This window comes from Peromyscus eremicus, chromosome 8a (assembly GCF_949786415.1).
Source record: "Peromyscus eremicus chromosome 8a, PerEre_H2_v1, whole genome shotgun sequence".
Classification (NCBI taxonomy): domain Eukaryota; kingdom Metazoa; phylum Chordata; class Mammalia; order Rodentia; family Cricetidae; genus Peromyscus; species Peromyscus eremicus.
The window spans coordinates 12,384,211-12,406,296 of record NC_081423.1 but is presented as its reverse complement, the minus strand read 5'-3'; the positions used below and the strand labels follow the sequence as shown (position 1 = coordinate 12,406,296).

The following is a 22,086-nucleotide window of genomic DNA, read 5'->3' as shown; positions in this document are numbered from 1 at the left end:
GTAATATTAGGCCAGGCAGTGGTGGCTCAGGCTCACACCTTTAATTCTAGCACTTAGGAGGCAGAGGCAGGCGGATCTCTGTGAGTTCAAGGCCAACCTGGTCTACAGCCCTGTCTCGGGGGGAAAAAAAAAAGGTGGTATTGTTAATAGGTGTTTGAAGATGATTCTGTTATAGGGACTACATACTGGGATTTGACATGACTCATTGCAATATTTATTTCAAGAGAAAAAAAGACCCTTTTATGGCAGTAAAATTTGCATCTCAAGAAGAGAAGACAGTGAGCTGGAGAGGGGGCTCAGCAGTTAAGAGCACTGCCGATTCTTTCAGAAGACCAGGGTTCAGTTTCCAGAACCCACATAGAGGCTAATAGCCATATAACTGCAGTTCCAGGGGATCTAACACTTCTTCTGATCTCCTCAGGCACCAGGCATACATGCGGTACACACATACATGCAGGTAAAATACAAATAAAACTAAATAAATAGGAGTAAGATAGTGTTAATAAGAATTTTTAAATGGCGGAAATAGAGCTGGGCATGATGGTGCACGTCTTTAATCTCAGTGCTTGGAGACAGAAGGCAGGAGGATCTCTGTTGGTTTGAGGCTAGCCTAGTCTACACAGCAAGTTCTAGGACAGACAGGACTATAGAGAGAGACCTGTCTCTAAAAGCCGGGTTGGGAGTGGCAGCGGAAATTTGTTTGGGGCCCTTTCAGGGGTTTGTTTTGTTTTGTTAAGAAATTCTGTCTTAAGACAAAATTTAACAATTTAAATACCAATTAAATGTGTGTGTGAGTGTGTGTGTGTGTGTGTGTGTGTGTGTACATATGTAATTTTATTTTATGTATCTATTTTGCTGGCATGTCTGTATGTGTACCACATGCATACCTCCTGCCCAAGGAGGTATCATTGAGACCTCTGGAACTTGAGTTAGGAGTGACTTTGAACCACTATATCGTGCTGAGAACTGAACCCAGGTCCTCTGCAAGAGAAGCAAGTGCTCTTAACCACTGAGCCACCTCTCCTGTCCCTTCATTTAGGGGTTTTTGTTTTATAAAACTGGACTCAGCAACCTCAAGACCATTTTTTTTGTTGTTTTGTTTTGTCTTTTTTTCAAGACAAGGTTTCTCTGTGTAGCCCTGGCTGTCCTGGATCTTACTCTGTAGTCCAGGCTGTTGTCAAACTCATAGAGATCCAAGTACTTCTGCCTCCCAGGTGCTGGGATTAAAGGAGTGCACCACCACTGCCCGGCTTCAGGAGCAATTTTAAAAACCAAATATTCCAAGACTACAATCCAAAGAGGTACTAGTTTGATAATTATATGCTGAGGAAATGGTATTAGGTAAATATGAAAAGTCTTTGTATATCAGAATCCAATGGTTATGTTTCTATTAGAACAGAAAACTGTGCACAAGGTATTTCAGGCAGCATTATTGGGAACAGCCTGCATGGTGCACCTGTATGTGTTGTGTGTTCAGAACCAATTCTGCAGTGAAGTCATGTGATACAGCATGTCAGAAACACCTCAGTTCAATTAAATTTTGGTTTTTGCATGTTCAGAAATCTTTGAATATGGCAAGTTTTTTGTACCTCTATGTTAAGTTATATGACCCACAATTTAAGTTGTGCCATAGGCAAGATAGTGAGACTATCTTTAAAAAAAAAAAAAAAAAGGCAGAATAAAACAAACAAAAAGCCCTTTAAGACAAATCCCACGTAACCTGCAATGCCGGAGTGGACTTGAGTTACTTTGTAGCCATAGCTTCACTTTAAATGATTCACCATAGAGTATACAGTAAACTGGCTGTAAACACCAGCCAGGAGGCCTTCGTAGGACTCCTCTAGTCACATCCACTGTTGGCACAATACCTACCGAAGCACTGGGTGCTAAATCCCCAACTGCAGTGGAAACGTTAGGATGTAAAATGCTTGCCTGTGCTGCTCTTAACTTGGCTTTATCTGCCTGGGATAGAGGCTCTCGGGACTCAGTCTTTTTCCTTTGAGTTCCTGTAACTTCCATGCCCCAGATTGCTCCACCACCAGGGTACCAGGCAGAGAAATAGAAGACAAATTTATTTTTTCTTTCTTTTCTTCCTTTTTTTTTTGTTTGTTTTTTTGTTTTTTTGTTTTTTGTTTTGTTTTGTTTTGTTTTGTTTTGAGACAGGGTTTCTCTGTGTAGCCTTGGCTGTCCCGGAACTCTGTAGACCAGGCGGGCCTTGAACTCAGAGATCTGCCTGTCTCTACCTCCTGAGTGCTGGGATTAAATACGTGGCGCCACTGCCGCTGCCACTGCCAGGCACAAGACAGATTTCTGTGCTGCCTGGCACCAACCTATTTCTCTAGTTCTTTGCACAAGTGTCTTTCCTTCTTGCCCTCCGTCCCTCCCTTTGACAGTCACCGCACTGTGTCCCCTGGCTGGCCGGAACTCACAAAGATGTGCCTGTGTTTGCCTGCTGAGTGCTGAGATTACAGGTGTGCACTAGCATGCTGAGTTCTTCTCTTTCTTAACCTTTGGACTGGTGCCGGTATTCTTACCCCGCCTCAGGACATCAGAGAAACTCACTTCTGGCTTCTCTTCCCTATAGAAAACAGTGCTGTTTTCATACATAGAAACTGGGTTCTTTACCGTTCTGAGACTGGTGTGTCTGTGTATGTCCCATCTTCAGGAGCAAGGATCTGTGATTCACATACGGCTCTCATTGCTCTGCAGGTACACTCCCACCTGAAGTACCTGGTGGACAACCATGCCAGTGTGTGGGCATCTGCCAGCTTCCAAGAGCTGTGGCCTTCTCCGAAGAACCTGAAGCTCTTTGAAAGGTATCCCAGTGCTCTGAGAAGTGCCTTGATTTCCCTCTGCCATTGGTATTCTTGGTGTGCTGGCTAATGTCCCCATACCTGAGTCAGGACCTGTTTTCCTGTTGCCCTCATCCCGGGGAAGAGACCCCAGACTGAAGAAACCTGTCTATCGAGTCATACTGCTTCTAGCAAGCCATGTCATTGCTTGTCCTCTGTGCCTGCACTGCTTCCAGAGGGTCCCGATTGACTTGGGTGTGAGTCACCTGCTCATGGAAGCCTTATTCAGCTTTCTTTTCCTTTCCTGTTATATTTCGGTCACTGGATGACTCACCCCTTCACTGTAGTCGTGACTGAGAGAAAGGACTGGGGGCGAGGGAGGCAGCAAGCCTAGATCTGTGACCCCGGGTGCCAGTGACCAGGCCCGCTAATGGAGGTTAAAAATAGAGCATGTCCTTGGAACAGGGGTCTAAGCTTGAGCCTTTTCATACCTGAGAAACTAACTCAGGACAGGATTTGCCTCACGAGCATTTATTTCCCAGGCTTGAGCTGCCAGAGAAGTGCAGGAAGAGAACTCCAGTTACAGGATGCCATGCTTGGGTTGCTGCAGGATAAAATCTGTGTATTTCTTTTTCTTTTAAAGATTTGTTTATTTGGGGACTGGAGAGATGACTCAGCAGTTAAGAGCACTGCCTGTTCTTATTGAGGACCCAGGTTCAATTCCCAGCACCCACATGGCAGCTCACAACTGTCTGTAACTCCAGTTCCCAGGGACCCGACACCCTCATGCAGATATACATGCAAGCAAAACACCAATGCACATAAATAAATTTTTTAAGAGTTTATTTATTTTTATGCATACGTGTGTGAGGGCTTGCATGTGTATATTTGCACTATCTGTGTGCAGTGCCCACAGATGCCAGAAGAGGGGGCTGGATGCCCTGGAACTGCAGTTACGGGTAGACCTTGTTGGGTTTTAGAGTATTCACAGTTCTACAAACTTAGCACTGTTCACCTTAGATTATTTTTATCATCCTACAAAGAAATTGTGTACTCTTTAGCAGGCATTGTCTCCCCCAACTCCCCAACCACAGAAGCCCTAGGCAATCCATTATCTATTTTCTGTCTCTGGGTTTGCTAATTGTAGACATCTCTTGTAAACAGAATCATGGGATACTTGACCTTTTGTGATTGGTCTAGGGTTGTCAAGGTTCATCCACATTGTAGCATGCAATCAATAAACAGTATTTGATTATATTTCATGAAAAAATATTCAATTAGGAAATAAGTATTTCAGCGTCAAGTGCCGTAGTGGTACATAATGTTTGTGACCTAACATAATGTGGTATTTATGCTCTTATTGCCCCAGGGCTGCTGAAAAGGGAAATTTTGAAGCTGCTGTGAAGTTGGGAATCGCCTACCTCTATAATGAAGGCTGTAAGTCCCTGGGCCCTGACGTGTGGTGGCATTTGAGATAAGCACAAGCCTCTTTCAAGATTTAGCAGCTTAGTTCTTGCTTATGGTCCGCCTAATGTCTGCCCTTGACAGTTTGACATAGGTTCTAAGAAAGTCACCTCTTTCCCTCATTTGGGTCAGCAAAAGGGGTATCTCCAGGTGCCCTGCCTTCAGTACAGGTAACACCAAGGCCTATACAGGGATGTAAATAGCTTCTTTCCTTGGCCATCCTGTGGAGCTTGGAAAGAAATCAGCATGCCTCATACTGCAGGGGATCACTGACACAGGCAGCCATAGTTCCATGTGGCAGGCAGCAGAGCTTGCCTGGAGCCTGAGTCCTTTTGCCCAAGGCTAGCTACTCCTTAAAACGCTTTTGGCTTGCTTCTCTGCTCAGCACCAGAGGAAGGAGCCTTGGCTGTGCTGTCCCAGTCTCCAAAATGTGTAACGTTTAGAGTATAGAATCACCTTTTCCTACATCTTAAAGCTCTGGTGTCTTGCTGGTAGTCCCTGTCCTTGGCCAGCTAACAGGACTATTAGGACTGAGAGCCTGTGAGTAACCTGCTCTTCCTGAGGTTGAACTGAGGTTCTGCCCCTCCCCTCCTATCAGTTAGCCATTCCCAGAGGTCATTCAGCTGCCTACAGTGTGCAAGTTCATGACTGGTGGTGGTTTGTTTTGTTTTTGTATTTTCCTAGGGTTGTGTAACCATTGCTGATCTCATTTTAGAACAGTCTTGTCCTTAAGGGAACTTTTTCCCTTCCAGGACAGCCAGAGCTGTTACACAGAGAAACCCTGTCTCAAAAAAACCAAAAGAGAGAGAAAGAACCTTTTCTAAGCCTGGTCCACATGATGAGTTCTAGGACAGTTCTACACAGAGAAACCCTAGAGAGAGAGAGAGAGAGAGAGAGAGAGAGAGAGAGAGAGAGAGAGAGAGAGAGAGAGAGAGAGAGAGAGAGAGAGAGAGAGAAGAGAAGCCTTCCAGCTCTGCAGGGTCATTTCCCTCCAGGAGGAAGGTTGAGGCTGTGTGTGGCAGCACCATCCCCTAAGGGTCACAATTTGCACTGTGTCAGGCTTTGCTAAAAGACTGGAGGTCTTTGCTCTTTCCATGTCCCAGAGACATCATGGGTTTCTCCTGTTTCTCCCATAGTGTCTGTGTCAGATGAGGCCTGTGCTGAAGTGAACGGCCTGAAGGCCTCTCGCTTCTTCAGTATGGCTGAGAAGTTGAATATGGGTTCTGAGCCCTTCATCTGGCTCTTCATCCGCCCACCATGGTCAGCATCTGGAAGTTGCTGCAAGGCCGTGGTCCACGACAGCCTCAGGGCAGAGTGCCAATTACAAAGAGTAAGTCCTGGCAAAGCCCACAGGGCATAGAGTCCCCGAACGAAGGGAAACCTGAAGTCGTTTCCATGGACCATGTAAAGACAAGAAGTGGAGGTACACAAAATTGAGTGCAGGACTGGGCTGTTAGCTCAGTGGTAGAGCTTCCACCTAGCATGCTGGACGTACTCCCGAGGAGAAGGCAGTGCAGATGTAGGAGATGCCTTGAACGGATGTGGTGGAAGGTCTTAGGGTCTGGGATGAGGACCAAGATCCTGGTGAACATGTTGGTGGGTGGAAACTAAAGATTTAGGCTGAATAAAACATCCATAGCTGAAGACTGAAATCAGGGAGTGGTAGTGTAGGGATCTGGACAGCAGGACAGGGGAGAGTTCTGTCTGCTGAGAATCATACTTACCTTTTTTTTTTTTTTAAAGACTCATAAAGCTTCCATACTACACTGCTTGGGAAGAGTGCTAAATCTTTTTGAGGTAAGTTAAGTTTTTCTCTCTGCTCAGGCTTTGCCTTATTTCACCTTTCAGTGGCCTAGATCCACAAAGTACTTGAAAAGCTGCAAAAGGGAATGTCCAGGGTCAATACAAACACCAGGCCCTGCCCTGAGTGGTCCTTGGCATAGAGCTCCTGGCTCCCCCGACGCTGCTTTTGAGGGAGGTGAATGGGACCGCGTAAATAAGAGCCCAGAGAGTAGAGGACCAGGAACTGGGCAGCCAGTGCTGCTGGGATCCTCACATGGCTCTCCTATTGGTGGGCCTTGCAGAATTCTCGCCTCTTGAGGTTTTTAACGGGCTTTGTGGTCTGTGGGCCCCTTTTGCGGGTTTAGAGCAGGTAGTAGCTTCCAGTGAACACATCAAAGGGATGTGGAAGACAAGTGAGGCAGATGAACACCGAGAGCCACCAATACCACCGTTCATGATGTTTAAGGAGTTTCCTGTGACAGCAAGGGTGAATGCAGGCTTTGTGTCCCAGAGCTGCCCCCACACTAATGGGGACACAGAGCCCCGAGGCCATACGCCATAGGTTAGTTGTTGAGCACTGTATGCTTAGTGGCATCCTTTCTTGCTCAGATGTAGTTAATCCATCCACTATCGCTCCGAATGTGATTGCTTAGAGGTATAGAAAGAGGACAGCTCTCAGAATGATTTGGCATTGTGCAGAACGTGAGAAAGAACCCTCTGTGCTTGGTCTTACTCTAGGACGAAGAGAAAAGGAAGCAGGCTCACACCCTTTTTGAAGAGTCTGCTCATCAGGGATGCTTGGCCAGCTCATACCTCCTTTGGGAAAGTGAGAGAAAGATGGATGTAAGTGGAGCCTCGTTTATTGGGGGATAGACCACATAGGAGCAGTTTTGTGTGGTCCTGGGATGTAAGTGGAGCCTCGTTTATTGGGGGATAGACCACATACGAGCAGTTTTGTGTGGTCCTGGGATGTAAGTGGAGCCTCGTTTATTGGGGGATAGACCACATAGGAGCAGTTTTGTGTGGTCCTGGGATGTAAGTAGAGCCTCGTTTATTGGGGGATAGACCACATAGGAGCAGTTTTGTGTGGTCCTGGGATGTAAGTGGAGCCTCGTTTATTGGGGGATAGACCACATAGGAGCAGTTTTGTGTGGTCCTGGGATGTAAGTAGAGCCTCGTTTATTGGGGGATAGACCACATAGGAGCAGTTTTGTGTGGTCCTGGGATGTAAATAGAGCCTCGTTTATTGGGGGATAGACCACATAGGAACAGTTTTGTGTGGTCCTGGGATGAAATTTGGTTAACAAAAGGGAGGATGCTTTCTCGGCTCCTAGGCTCTTGGGCCTTTGGGCTCATCTGAGCATGGAGCTGTTTACTATCAAATGTCCTCCAAAGACTACCATTATTGGGGGTAAATGTTGGGGAAACCAGTGAAGTTGAAGAATGAGGGAGAAAGCATTTAGGAAGCCGTGGGGCAGGTCTGAGTCCCTCACAGGACACAGCCATGTAAGGGTGACTCTCTTGTTGGCAGATGTCTGATCCTGGACGATACCTCCACAACTTCCGGAAACTCAGGGACTATGCTGCCAAAGGCTGCTGGGAGGCACAGGTGACGTGGAGATCTGGATTCTTCCTTTCAGCATCGGGGCAGGACTATCTAGAAAGACTGGCCCAGAACTGGAGCTGAGTCTTTTGTTGTGTTTTAATTTCTTATTTATGTGTGTGTGTGCTTGTCTGTATGTGTTCCACGTGTGTGCAGTGCCTGTGGAGACCAGAGGAGGGCGCTGGCTCTCCTGGAACTGGAGTCACAGTGGTTGTGAGCCACCTGATGTGGGTGCTGGGAGGTGAACCTGAGTCCTCTGTCAGATCAGTAAGCGCTCTTAAACCTCTGCACCACCTCTTCAGCTCCTGTAGCTGGAGTCTGAAAGTTTAGCTCTTGAGTGTTTAAGAAGACCCCAGCCATGCTTTGTTTATCGTTATCCATCTCCACCCATGCTTGTTTTTGGTTTGTTTGTTTGTTTGTTTGTTTTTCCGAGACAGGGTTTCTCTGTGTAGTTTTGGTGCCTGTCCTGGATCTGGCTCTGCCTCCCGAGTGCTGGGACTAAAGGCGTGCGCCACCGCTGCCCGGCTCACCCTTGCCTGTTGACCAGCTAGCCTCTTCATTCTAAATGTTGTTGTCACTCACTTTGGAAGGTTGTTCTGTAGGTCATGTTTATTGTGGGAACAAATGTTGGGCCACCTAAGAGTAGAGGGTGTGGAGTTCCTGTTAGTACCTGGCCTCACTCATCCAGCCAGATAATCAAGAATTTATAACTTGCTCTCAGCAGACCCTGCCCTGCCAACTGTAGAGAGCCTTCAGGCCAGGCTCTTGGTTTCATCCTCAACAGTGTTGGGGGAAGGGGCTGTTTTAGAGCAAATCAAAGAACTTCATAGCTTGCCGTGAAGGAGAAAGCTTGTTCTTACTGCCCCACCACATGGATGACAGATCTCCAACAACTCAAATACTAGGAAAGAGATTACAAGTCAACAGACAGAACAGACTGTGCTCTGTTCTAACATTGTGTTCATGTCTAAAGTGATTGTCAAAGATTTATAAAAGATTTTCATAGTAAAATGGCTCATCATTTGCTATCAAACCCGAGGACTGGAGCTTGATCTCTAAGGTGGACGTGGCTGTCCCAAAAGCCATCCTCTGACTGCTATGTGCACACCATAGCGCACACGCACACACACACACACACACACACACACACACACACACACACACACACTGTCTTAGTTAGGGTAACCATTGCAGTGATGAAACACCATGATCAAAAGCAAGTTGGAGAGGAAAGGGTTTATTTTGCTTACACTTCTATGTTGTAGTACATCATTGAAGGATGTCAGGACAGGAACTCAAACAGGACAGGAAAATGGAGGCAGGAGCTGATGCAGAAGCCATGGAGGAGTGCTGCTTACTGGCTTGCCCCATGGCTTCTTTACTCTGCTATAAGAACGCAGAACCACTAGCCCAGGGATGGCATCATCCACAGTGGGCTGGGCCCTCCCCCGTCAATCACTAATTAAGAAAATGCCCCAGAGCAGTAGTTCTCAACCAGTGGGTCAACCCCTTTGGCAAACCTATCTCCAAAAATATTTACATTATGATTCATAACAGTAGCAAAATTACAGTTATGAAGTAGCAACAAAAATAATTTTATGGGTGTGAGTCACCACAACATGAGAATTGTGTTAAAGGGTCACAGCATTAGGATGTTGAGAACCACTGCCCTGGTTGGCTTGTCTATGGCCTGACTTTTTTTTTTTTTTTTTAAGATTATTTATTTATTTATTTTGTTTTTTCAAGACAGGGTTTCTCTGTGTAGCTTTGCGTCTTTCCTGGATCTTGCTCTGTAGACCAGGCTGGCCTGAACTCACAAAGATCCGCCTGCCTCTGTCTCCCGAGCACTGGGATTAAAGGCGTGCACCACCACCGCCCGGCCTTGGCCTGATCTTATGGAGGCATTTTCTTAATTGAGGTTCTCAGATGACTTTAGCTTGTGTCAAGCTGACATGAAACTGTCTAGCACACATACATATAATATACACAACAAATAATAATTTATTAATTTTTTTGTGTGTGTGGGTTGTAGTCTGTTCTTTATTTTATATCTAGAATCCACTTATGAGTGAGTACATACCATGTTTGTCCTTCTGGGTTTGGGTTACCTCACTCAGGATGATTTTTTCTAGTTCCATCCATTTGCCTTCAAATTTCATGCTGTCATTGTTTTTCTCTGCTGAGTAGTACTCCATTGTGTATATGTACCACATTTTCTTAATCCATTCTTCAGCTGACGGGCATCTAGGTTGTTTCCAGGTTCTGGTTATTACAAATAGTGCTGCTATGAACATAGTTGAGCATGTATCTTTGTGGTATGAATCAGTGTTCCTTGGGTATATGCCCAAGAGTGGTATGGCTGGATCTTGAGGTTGTTCTATCCCTAATTTTCTGAGAAACAGCCATACTGATTTCCACAGTGGTTGTACAAGCTTGCACTCCCACCAACAGTGGAAGAGTGTTCCTTTGCTCCACATCCTCTCCAACATTGACTGTCATTAGTGTTTTTGATCATAGCCATTCTGACAGGTGTAAGGTGGTATCTCAGAGTCGTTTTGATTTGCATTTCTCTGATAATTAAGGATGTTGAGCATTTCTTTAAATGTCTTTCAGCCATTTGTGATTCTTGTTTTGTGAATTCTCTGTTTAGCTCTTTAGCCCATTTTTCATTAATAAATTTTAAGAGACCCAGTTTAATTAGAGTAGTAAGGTCCTGAGAGATGTTCAGCTTCAGATTCTCAGAAAAGAAGAAAAAAATACAACAGGTTAAAAAGGGGACTTAATCCTAGTTCTCAAGAGACTGAGGCAGAAGGGTTATAAATTTGGAGGTATTTGGGGCTTGTCTCATTAATGTGTTATATTTAATTTTTTTCTCAGTTTTTGAGTCAATAGCTAGTAATGCATGCGAGGTTGGTTGGTTTGTTTGTTTTTATGATGTATATGGGTGTTTTGCCTGCGTGTATATCCTTGTGTCTTCTTGGTGTCTGAAAAGGCCAGAAGAGGGTATCAGATACCCTGGAACTAGAGTTACTGAGCCACAGTGTGGGTGCTGGTTATTGAACCTGGGTCCCCTGGAAAAGCGGTCAGTGTTCTTCCTACTGAGCCACCTCTAACCTAAGATCATTTTAATGATGGTGGTTTCTGCCAATGAAGGTAAAATCAATGAGATACTTGCTATGAGTGACATGAAGTCAGCAATCAGCATGGGCCTTTGGGAGGGTACTTGAATAAGTATAGACAAAACCCCACAGCTGTTCTGTGGACTCAGCAGGTAGGGAATTGGATGGGCCACAATACAGTCAACAGAAACACTCTAAATGGAAGAATAGATAAGGACTATTCCAAGTTATGTTAGATAACTTGGAAAAACTAACAGTATTGCTAGGTGGAGAAAAAAAAAGATGCATATAAACTGTGGTCATAAATACATATATACACCAAACTATAGTTACCTGGGAAAACAGATGGAAATGTGTCAAAGTTGTCGACAGTGGACATCTGGAGTTGTTGTGGGTGCTAGGCAGTGTATCCTAAGTTCTGACACATCTCAGTCCGTCCTCATCTGTTGACTCCAGCACCATCAATGTACCATTTCATTAAAGAGGAAATTGCTGGGGCTGGAAAGATGCTTAGTGGTTAAGACTACCGACTGCTCTCCAAGAGCACCTTGGTTCTTTCCCAGCAGCCCCTCAAAATCACCTACTCCAGTTCCAGGGGATCTGACACCTTCTGGCCTCCTTGGGCACCAGGCATGCACATGGAGACATACATGTAGGCAAAACACCCATATACATACATACATACATACATACATATATGTATGTATATTATTTATGTATTTATTAGTTTAGTTTTTAAAAAATTAAAAGGACTCATAGATTGGTGCCTACCTCAATTGTCATCAGAGAGGCTTCGTTAGTAACTAATGTACAGAGACCCACAGATAAACATTAGGCTGAGCTCAGGGAATCCTGCTGAGGAGAGGGAGGAAGGATTGTATGAGCCAGAGGTGTCAAGGACACCACAAGAAAATCCACAGAATCAACTAACCTGGGCTCATAGGAGCTCATAGAATCTGAACTGACAGCCAGGGAGCCTGCATGCAACTGACATATGCCCTCTACATGTATGTGACAGTTGCGTAGTTTGGTCTCCTTGCAGGACTCCGTACAGTGGGAGCATGGGCTTTGGTTGGCTTTTGGGAAGCTATTCCTCATACTGGGTTGCCTTGCCTGGCCTTAGTACAAGGAGAGGTATTTAGTCTTAAGCAACTTGATATGCCATGTTTTATTGATAAGCCATGAGAGTCCTGCCCCTTTCTGAACAGAAATAGAGGAGTAGATTGGGGGGATAAGGGGGAGGGATGGGAGGGGAGGAGGGAGGGGAAACTGCGGTCGGGATATATTAATAAAAATAAATTTAATTAATAAAATAAAAAGGAAAACTGGTGCAGAGAGGTCCCGTCCTAGAGATCTTAGCTATGCTGCTATAGCGGGTTGAGAGACTGGGACAGGCAGATGTGCCCTGTGTTGTCTGCCCACCGAGGCCTCGGGAGCGAAGCTGGCTCACGCTGCACCTTTCTGTCCCGCAGCTGGCTCTGGCCAAAGCCTGTGCAGGTGGAAGCCAGCTTGGACTGGAGTGGAAAGCCTGTAGTGAAACGGTCTGCCAGCTCTTCCAGGCCTCCCAGGCTGTCAACAAGCAGCGAGTCTTCTCTGTGCAGAAGGGACTCAGCGACACGATGAGGTGAGGCCTGCAGGAGCGTTTTTACACTTTCGTGGGTGTGATTGTGCGTATACATACAGGAGTACACGTGTGCACATAAGACCCAAAGTTGATGTTGCGAATCTTCCGTTGCTCTTCTACCTTATTCAACAAAGCAGGGTCTCTTCCCCCGTTCCTCTAGCTAACTGTATTATTCTGAAGGTCCCATCTCAGCTTCTAAAGCTGGAATTAACAATCGGTCCACACACACCTGGCATTTTCATGGGTTCTGGGGATCCAAATGCTAATCGCCAAGCACTTCACAATCTCCCCAGCCCTGCTGTAGCCCAGGCTAACCCTGAACTTCTAGTTATCCTGCTTTGGCCTCCTGAGTACTTGGAGTATAGGTATGAGCCACTATAGCCTTCTTTAAATCTGAGAGCATGTGAAACTGTTCTAAACATTTTTCTAAAATGATGAGACTCAGACTACCAGTTTCTGAAGCCAAAATATAACCTTTTTTTTTAAATCATCAGTGTATTTTGTGGTACTCAGTGACTAGAAGTAAGACTTTGGGAGCTGTTGTCCTCCCACCCCAACCCCATCCCTGCCGTCCCCTCCCCGAGGCAGCTACTGTGACACCCAGCACAACTGCCTTTCTTCCAGGCTCCAAACGTTAGTGATAACAAAATTGCAGAATGTTAGCGGGTAAAATGGAAAATGGGAGTGATTTTTTTTTTAAGCTTTTATCTGAAATTTCATGTAAAGTTTGGATTTGTGATTGGAAATCTCTGGCTCCTTGTAGATACTGCTTGGAACATGATATATGCTCAGTAAAGATTTTTTAAAAAATGATTGTCCTGAGGCCAGGGAGATGGTCTCATTGAGTAATTTGCATGCTCCACAAGCATGTGGACTTGAGTTTGATACCCAGTACTTGGAGAGGAGTGGGGAATGAAAATAGTGGCATGTGTTTATAGTCCTGGCACTGAGGAAGTGGGAATGGTGGATCCCTGAGATTCTGTGCCCAGCCACCCTAGTCTAACTTGGAGGCCCTGGGTACCAGTAAAAGATCCTGTCTCACGTTGATGCATGCCTTGAATCTCAGCATGCTTTTGGTTTTTCCAAGCAGGATTTCTCAGTGTAGCACTGGCTGTGCTGGAACTTGCCCTGTAGACCAGGCTGGCCTGGAACTCACAGAGATTGGCCTGCCTCAGGCTTCTGAGTGCTGGGATTAAAGGCGTGTGCCACCACCACTTGGCCCCAGCACTCTTGATAGCCTAATAATCTGACTTCTAAAAACAGATCACTGGGGCCAGCAGGATGGCTCATTAGGCAGAGGCGCTTGCTGCCAAAACTGAAAATGCAAGTTCAGTTCCCCGGCCCCGCTCAGTGGAAGGAGAGAACAAGTTTCTGAAAGTTGTTCTCTGTCTTCCAATACCACCTGTGATTATTTGTGGTCTTGGTCTCCAGGTTTTAACTCCCTGGTAGAAAGGGACATTTCTGTCAGCCTTCTAGTGTCTGTGCGTCCATCTAGGGTGCTGGGTGAAGGAAGTAGGGAGACTTCAGTGTGGGGACGGAGTGGCTCTGGCTTTAAGTGGCATTTCTGGCTCTTTGATCCTCTGCAGAGCATTGTTATAAGGGCCCAGACAGGAGAGCCTGATGGTCCAGGGTGACTGACCCGTTTCTAGTCCCAGGAGCTGTGCTCCATCCCCAGCCCTGCTGTGCAACCCATTTGGTACCCACTGCCTATTTGCACTAAGATTGGGCTCAGCCAGTGCTTTGGTGGCTGAGGGCTGACTTGGATTTGTGAACACTGGGAATGTGCATGCTGAGTGGAGGGGGGCGCAGGGTGCAGAGATGTGTGGACTCACCAGCCTCCCAGGAGTAGCTTTGGGCCTCCCCAACTCCCTGGGACATGGAGTCTCTAGGTTGGTAAGTCGATGATTCCAAAGTGATCATTTCATTTGTTTAGACTGAACAGACTTGGGCAGAAATTGAAGGTGTGACATTTGTCCTAGTTTTCACAGGTGGCCCCTCTCTCCACAGATACATTCTAATCGACTGGTTGGTAGAAGTTGCCACAATGAAGGACTTCACAAGCCTATGTCTCCACCTGACAGTGGAGTGTGTAGACCGGTACTTGCGGAGGAGGCTGGTACCCCGCTACAAGCTCCAGCTTCTGGGCATTGCCTGCATGGTCATCTGTACCCGGTGAGAAGCCCCTTGGCCAGACTGGCAGGGTTGTGTGCATATGTGCTGGTCCCTCCTAGGCAGGGGCCACCATCCTCTCCTTTTTAGTGGCTGGTTTTTAAGGGAAATGAGTCTTAAGGGTCCCTGGTTCTGTTGTTATTCAATCCCAGTGTCCTTTGTAAGGGAGGATGGCAGAGTTGACCCTTTGTAGGCTGACTGTACCTCTGCTGGGAGCCTGTATCCCCACACAGTCTCAGGACCCAGGGCATGGACCACACTTTCCCAGGATCCAAAGAGTGACAGTTGACAAGAAGGATGATACTGTGCCACTGAGGGTGAATTCTCACATCTTTATCATCAGTTTCCCATAGTCCTGGGCAGGAGTATCTCAAGGCCACCACTAAAGCCCCATCAGAGCTGTTCCTCCACACGGATGTCGCTCAGAGGAGGGATGCTCTGACTCTTTGGCGTGTGTCCCTTTGTATTTTGTCCCAAACTGCCTGTCCTCAGCCAGTGCTTCCTTTACCCTGGTTTTGCCTCTGGAAGTGATGTGGAAAGAGTTTTCAAAATGGTTTGCATTTTCTCATTCTCCTAAACCGAATGTCCCCAGCATGGTTTACCATTTCCCCTGGGACATGCGTTCCAGACCCTTTCCTTGTCTCCTGGGCCTGCTGAGTGCAGAGTACCATAGCTGCACCTATAGCTAACTACTTCCTGTGCTCGGCTGAGAACTCCTTTGGGGTCTCTTTTCTTTTCTTTCTTTTTTTCTTTTTTTTTTTTTGGTTTTTTGAGACAGGGTTTCTCTGTGTAGCTTTGTGCCTTTCCTGGAACTTGCTTTGTAGACCAGGCTGGCCTTGAACTCACAGAGATCCGCCTGCCTCTGCCTCCCAAGTGCTGGGATTAAAGGTGTGCGCCACCGCCACCCGACCCCTTGGGGTTTCTATTGCTGTGACAAAACACATGACCAAAAGCAACTTGGTGGGGAAAGGTTATTTCAGCTTACACTTCCAGGTAACAGTTCATCACTGAGGGAAGTCAGGGCAGGTAAGGACTGACGCAGAGAGGCCAGGCGTGGTGACACAGCACATCTTTAATCCCAACATTTGGGAGGCAGAGGCAGGTGGATCTCTGTGAGTTCGAGGCTAGCCTGGTCTACAGGGCAAGTTCTAGGACAACCATGGCTACACACACACACACACACACACAGACCTGATACAGAGGCCATGGAGGAGTCTTGCTTACTAGCTTGCTCCTCATGACTTGCTCAGCCTGCCTTCTTATAGAACCCAGGGACATCAGCCCAGGGGCCTCACCACCACAGTGAGCTGGGCCCTCCCATACCAATCATCAATCAAGAAAATGCCCTACAGACGTGCCTGTAAACCAGTCTCCAGAAGGAGTCCTCCTTCCCAGATGACCCTGGCTTGTGTCAAGTTGACACATATCTGAACCTGCAGGCAGAATGCCCAAGGCTTCTGGGATGAGTTTTTGTTCTATGAAGACAGGAAGGAGCTCTGGCTCACATCTTGTTCTCTTCTGAGCTCCATGACTTGTTTCTGTGGCCACCAAAGCTGCCAAGCTCACCTTCCATCCCAGGTTAGTCATACGGACATACCTAACCACAGTGGACACTCTAGTACCTTTGGGTGTCCATATGCCAGCTAGAAGAAGCATGACCATACTACCACAGAAGGAGGACTCACGGACTTCAGGGACAGCAAACCGACCCTACCATACTCCAAGCCCCTTTCAAATAGGCTCCTTGACCTAAATCTCACACCCCAGGTCTTCTGACCAGTCACCAAATGGTGGGGCTGCTGTCTGCATGTCCCTGACAGCATAGTTACATCTTCACAGCCCTAGGACCACAGGCAAGCAGATAAATAACTACTTTAAAATGTTTTAAACTGGGGACTAGGCATGGTGGTATACACCTTTAACCCCAGCACTTGGGAGTTAGGGGCAAGCATGTCTGGAACATGTGAAACCTTGGTCTAACCCCCTCCTGCTAGCAGGCTGAGGTGCCCTGGCTTAGCTCTCAGAGCCTCTGTTACCTCTGCTCCCCATTAGTCACGTCAGGGTCCAGTGCAGGGCTCACATCAGCCCATTTACATCCCTCTTTTTAGTGCCTGTGGCCGTCTCCCTCCTGACCCCTCTGTTAGGCCAAATGGCAATGACTCATACTGCAGAGTGCCAAGATTGAGCAACAATCTGAATTTGCTGGGGAGGTGCTTGTGGGACCACTGGAGCAGAGTGTTCTGGTAGTTAGCTCCTGTGGCCAGTAGAGAACAGGGTGCCCACTTGCCTCAGGGACAGTCAGGATTCCTGTGGCCAAACATTGGGCTGTGTGTAGACCTTCAAACAACCTCTAGGCTCTTTGCTTCCAATTCCTGCTCCCACTAGCTCACCTACTTTTGCATTTACATTGTTTATACTCAGATACTGTTAAAAGATAAGACAGGAGCTGAAGATGCCGTTTAGAGCTCAAGCGTTTGGTTTGTTTAGTGTCTGTGTTTGAACCACAGCATGACCAAACCAAACAAAAAAGCCTCATCCATAAGGTGGTAAAGAGAACTAGAGAACTAAATTATAGTGTTCATTCACGGGTGAATGAAAATGGGATAACCACTCCTGAGTATGGTTGAGGAGAAGGTTTGTATTGTAGGTATGAGAGAGAGAACAGCCAGAGGTATCTGGAAGAGTCCCAACTGAGCATGACCCACAGAATAGACCAGGCCATGAGAGGAGGAGGAGGAGGAGGAGGAGGAGGAGGAGGAGGGAGAGAGAGAGAGAGAGAGAGAGAGAGAGAGAGAGAGAGAGAGAGAGAGAGAGAGAGAGAGAGAACGAGAACACCAAGATGTGTAGCCAAAATGGCTGAGTTATGGAAGGGTCAGAAGCTGGGGGAGGGAGTGGGGCGTGGAGTGCTGGGAGGAACCATAGGTACTCAGTGAGACTTGTCCCGGGTTTCCTTGGGACCTGACACTTTGACTCCCTCTTTGTGGCCCTTGTAATGCTTCTCCTTAGTCAAAGGCAACTGAATTCATTGAGCAGCCGCCTTTTGTCACCCAAGTCGGGAGCAGTCGCATCGCGCCCTTACTTGAGGCCTCCCAGGGGCTTCCTGGGCTGTAGCCCCTCGGCTCAGGGTTGAGACCCCATCTCTCCATTCCAGGTTCATCAGCAAAGAGATTCTGACCATTCGGGAGGCTGTGTGGCTCACAGACAACACATACAAGTATGAGGACTTGGTACGAATGATGGGAGAGATCATCTCTGCCCTGGAAGGGAAGATTCGAGTAAGTCGGGGTTTGGTCTTTCCTTTGAACAAAATTGTCTTCCTGTTTGAGGTCATGGGGGTAGATGGGCGGGAGCTGTGGCCATCAGCTGCGGAGAGAACACCTAGAAGCATGGCTGTGAAATGTCATGTGCACTGAAATCCTGACCTTGGGCATCAGCATGAACATCTAGGCCAGACCCCTGCCGGGCTGTGCCTCGGTGTGACATTGACGGATGAGACCTGATATTTACCTCCCTCTTCTGCCTAGGTCCCTACCGTGGTTGATTATAAAGAGGTCCTGCTGACACTGGTCCCAGTTGCAACCAGAACCCAACACCTGTGCAGCTTTCTCTGTGAGCTCTCCCTGCTGCACACCAGCCTGTCGATCTACGCCCCAGCCCGCCTGGCCTCTGCAGCCCTGCTCCTGGCCAGACTGATGCATGGGCAGAGTAAGGAGAAGCTCTCCTGGGGCGTGGGGGCAGATTTTCCTGGTGTCTGGGAAAGATCTCAGATAGGAGAGGTTGGAAGGGCAGAGATGAACACCTCCTCCTCCATCCTGGAGAAAGAACAGCAGAATGGCCCCAAAACATTTGGGGGAGGGGAATAAGATGGCTCTAGCTGTTTAAAAAGAAATCTTGTAATCTGTGACAACATGGATGAACTGGAAGTTATGGTAAATTAAAGTAACCAGGCACAGAAAGATGTCACAAGTTTTCACGTGTGGAATCTAAAGCAAGCCAGTTCTGGGAGGCAGAGAATAGAGTAGTGGTTTCGTAGGAAGAACGGGGAGATAGCATATATTGTACATTTCCAAATTTCTACATGGGTGAATTCTTGTTCTTTTGAGACAGGGTCTTAATATGTGGTGCATTCTGGCCTTTAACCTCCTGAGTGCTGGGATTATAGACATGAGTTCTCACAGTTGGCCAAGAGTAAATTTCACATTTCCCATAGAGGTGATAAATATATTAACTTGTTGATTTGATGATTCCATTTATTCATAAATAATATTATTGTATACCTATAATGTATATAACCATAATTTGTTATTTTAAAATAAAAATAAAATTAAGACTGTTTAAAAATAAAAAAATATATACTAGCTGGAGCAGTATATAGTTTTCAACAGTTTGTAGGCCTTATATGGAACTTTTCAAGGATGTTTTAGTTGAGTTGTTTGGCTTTTCACGTTTATTTATTTATTTATTTATTTTGTTTTTTTTTTTGTTTTTTTTTTGTTTTTGTTTTTGTTTTTCGAGACAGGGTTTCTCTGTATAGCTTTGCGCCTTTCCTGGAACTCGCTTTGGAGACCAGGCTGGCCTCGAACTCACAAAGATCCGCCTGCCTCTGCCTCCCGAGTGCTGGGATTAAAGGCGTGCGCCACCACCGCCCGGCCTCACATTTATATTTAACATATTGCATATGTGTGCACACACAATGCCATGGCAGGAGTGTGGCGGTCAGAGGATGCACGGCTTGCAGGAGTTGCTTATCTCCTTCTACCATGTCTTTAGGTCCAGCTCCTTAGGTTTGGTGGCAAGTGCCTTTGCCCACTGAGCCATTTTACTGGCCCTTAAGGGCATTTTGAAGGAACTGAAATCCTGAGTCTGGGAATGTGTTATAAAAGTAGCAGAGTTGTGGGAATTGTGGGGCATGTCATGATTCTGGCCTGCTTTCTTCTCCAGTACAGCCCTGGACCTCTCATCTGTGGGACCTCACTGGGTTCTCTTACAACGACCTCACGCCCTGCGTCTTGAGCCTTTATAAAAAATGGTGAGCCCAAGTCTACACTCATTGTCTGTCAGCGCTGGAGAGAACTAAGTGGGAATGTTGTGAGTCATGGTCAGCCTGAGCTACTTGTCAGAGTTCCAGCTATTGCTGTTGTTGCTATTATTATAGGATGTGTGAGCACATGTGCCACAGTGTACGTGTGGAGATCAAAGAACAACTTTCTCTTTCCAGCCTTTTGTGGGTTCTAGGACTTGAACTCACCCCATCGGCTTGTGCAGCAAGCATCTTTACCCTCTGAGCTGTCTTGTGAGCCCCAGGTTGGCGTTTTAAATCCCAGGCCCCGACTTATTTCTGTGTTCACATAGAACCTGTCTTCTTGAGGAAGAGGAAGCCAGCAGACAAGGAGTGCCCCCCATCAGTCCTTGCCTGTGCCTGTCCGCTGTACCCACACATCTCAGCTAGACCCCACTGCTCTGCGGCCTCCCATCTGCATCTTCGCCCTGTGAATGGGCCTTTACTCACCTCACGGGACCCTTTCTGGGTACTTAGAATAGGGCCAGAATAGGAAAAAAAGGTTTCTTTAATGGAATCTCAGTGTATACAAACCACACTTAAGCTTAGGCCCTGTGCTCACAGTAGAGGCCAACACAAAATGAACTTCATGGGTTTTTTGAAGTTTTGTTTTGTTAATTCTGGTTTGCTTGCTTTTTTAACATGTCTATTTGTTTTCTAAAGAGAGAGAGAGAGAGAGAAGGCTTGGAGTCGGATGGGTGGGGGAGTAGGGAGAAGATGGGAAGATCATGAGGAAACCATGATCAGAATAATATATTGTATGTAAGAAAGAAGGACAAAGGCCAGACTAGAGTAGCACCGTCTGCGCAGGGTGTCAGCTAGTGACAATGTGTAGAAAAGGGGGAGTGGGCGGTGAGTGGAGCTGGAGAGGTGGCTCAGTGGTTAAGAACATCTGATGATCTTCCAGAGGACCCACTTGGAGGCCCCTAACTATCTGTAACTCCATTTCTACAGGCCTCCCATGCCATCTTCTGGTGTGGTGCATAGACATGCGTACATGCAGGCGAAACACCCGTACATATACTCTAAGAATAAATAAATCATTTTAAAGAATGAAACAGGGTGGGGAGAATGGATGGGGATGTGGAACTGGCACATGGGTATGGCCAGGGTCCCTTGAAGGAAGCACATCCATGTTCCAGGTTGGGGACGTCTGTGCAAGGGCGGGTGCAGACAGACATTTGGGCTGCTGGCTGGAAGCGGAGTGTCATGGGACATTGGGCTGGGTTTGCATCTGCCTGTGGCTGCTTCTCCCAGCCTTTTCCCAGCGTCACTTGCAGACCTGCTCCTCCCACTTCTCGCTTGCTTACTGCTTCCTTCCTCCGGGTCTTTTCTCGTGGCTGCACTGCTCTCTGGCTCTCTATCCTCATCACCTCCTCCCCGAGGAACCAGGCAGTTCTGGCTTTCTTTCACGGCTCACAATCCCTTCAGTATTCACAGCTGAAGTTGGACTCTTCACCCCAGCCCAGGCTACCTTGCTTGTATGTCTGAGCTGCTGCCCTCTGCTCTGACTGGGTGGTCCTCCCGTAGGTGGTATTGACTGCTTTTCCAACAACCTAGTGGTTTTTGGGTCCAGTGCTCTTTCCTTGAGATCTGGCTTTCATGGTGACCTTGGTCACGCCTTGGGCTTCTCCTTACAGCATGTTCTTTCTGTTTGCCTCAGCCCAGAGCATCATTCTTGGCTTCCGGGGTAAGGTCAGAGCCCTCTAGAATAATCCACTATGCCTCTGACCAGCTGTTCTCTGCCCTCCTGCCTCCCCATTGGGTTCCACTGATTGGGACCTGTCAGTGTTATACTTTTTCCTACCCTGTTTTTTTCTGTGGTTCCCAGACCATGTAGCTGGTGGCTGAGGAAGCAGGGTGACTTACAGACAGGGTCAGTAGCTCGGCCCTCCACCTTTTCTTTCTTTCTTTTCTTTTTTCTTTTTTTTTTTTTTTTTTTTTTTTGGTTTTTCGAGACAGGGTTTCTCTGTGTAGCTTTGTGCCTTTCCTAGAACTCACTCTGTAGACCAGGCTGGCCTCGAACTCACAGAGATCCACCTGGCTTTGCCTCCCAAGTGCTGCAATTAAAGGTGTGCACCACCACCACCGCCCAGCTTTTCTTCTTTTCTTTTGGTTTTCCACCTTTTCTTGTATTGGTTGTTACCTGATGCTGGCAACCAGAAGTTATTGCTAAGGATTGTTTATTTGCAAAAAAAAAAAAAAAAAAAAAAAAAAAGTGTTTGTGTATGCTAAACTTATATTCCCAATTTTTTTGTGGTTGTTGTTTTCAAACTACTTAAGTTGGAAGCATTTATTTATAAACTAAGTTTTTTATTTGGTTGGTTGGTTGGTTGGTTGGTTTTTGAGACAGTTTCTCTGTATAGCCCTGGCTATCCTGGAACTAGCTCTGTAGACCAGGCTGGCCTTTAATTCACAGAGATCCACCTGCCTCTGCCTCCAAAGTGCTGGGGGCAAGTTTTTAAAAAGCTGTA

General features: G+C 46.8%; 1 protein-coding gene across 1 annotated transcript in view; it reads left to right on the top strand.

Annotated features, from left to right (window-relative positions):
* The window catches only part of Ccnf (cyclin F), a 29,385-nt gene that overhangs the window by 3,033 nt on the left and 4,266 nt on the right, over positions 1–22,086 (top strand). The window contains exons 3-13 of the mRNA XM_059269185.1: positions 2,710–2,816; positions 4,162–4,229; positions 5,393–5,586; positions 6,000–6,053; positions 6,777–6,881; positions 7,570–7,647; positions 12,233–12,384; positions 14,392–14,556; positions 17,705–17,828; positions 18,078–18,258; positions 19,495–19,582. Coding sequence (XP_059125168.1) covers positions 2,710–2,816; positions 4,162–4,229; positions 5,393–5,586; positions 6,000–6,053; positions 6,777–6,881; positions 7,570–7,647; positions 12,233–12,384; positions 14,392–14,556; positions 17,705–17,828; positions 18,078–18,258; positions 19,495–19,582 — 1,316 coding nt within the window. The remainder of the gene's footprint in view (positions 1–2,709; positions 2,817–4,161; positions 4,230–5,392; positions 5,587–5,999; positions 6,054–6,776; positions 6,882–7,569; positions 7,648–12,232; positions 12,385–14,391; positions 14,557–17,704; positions 17,829–18,077; positions 18,259–19,494; positions 19,583–22,086) is intronic.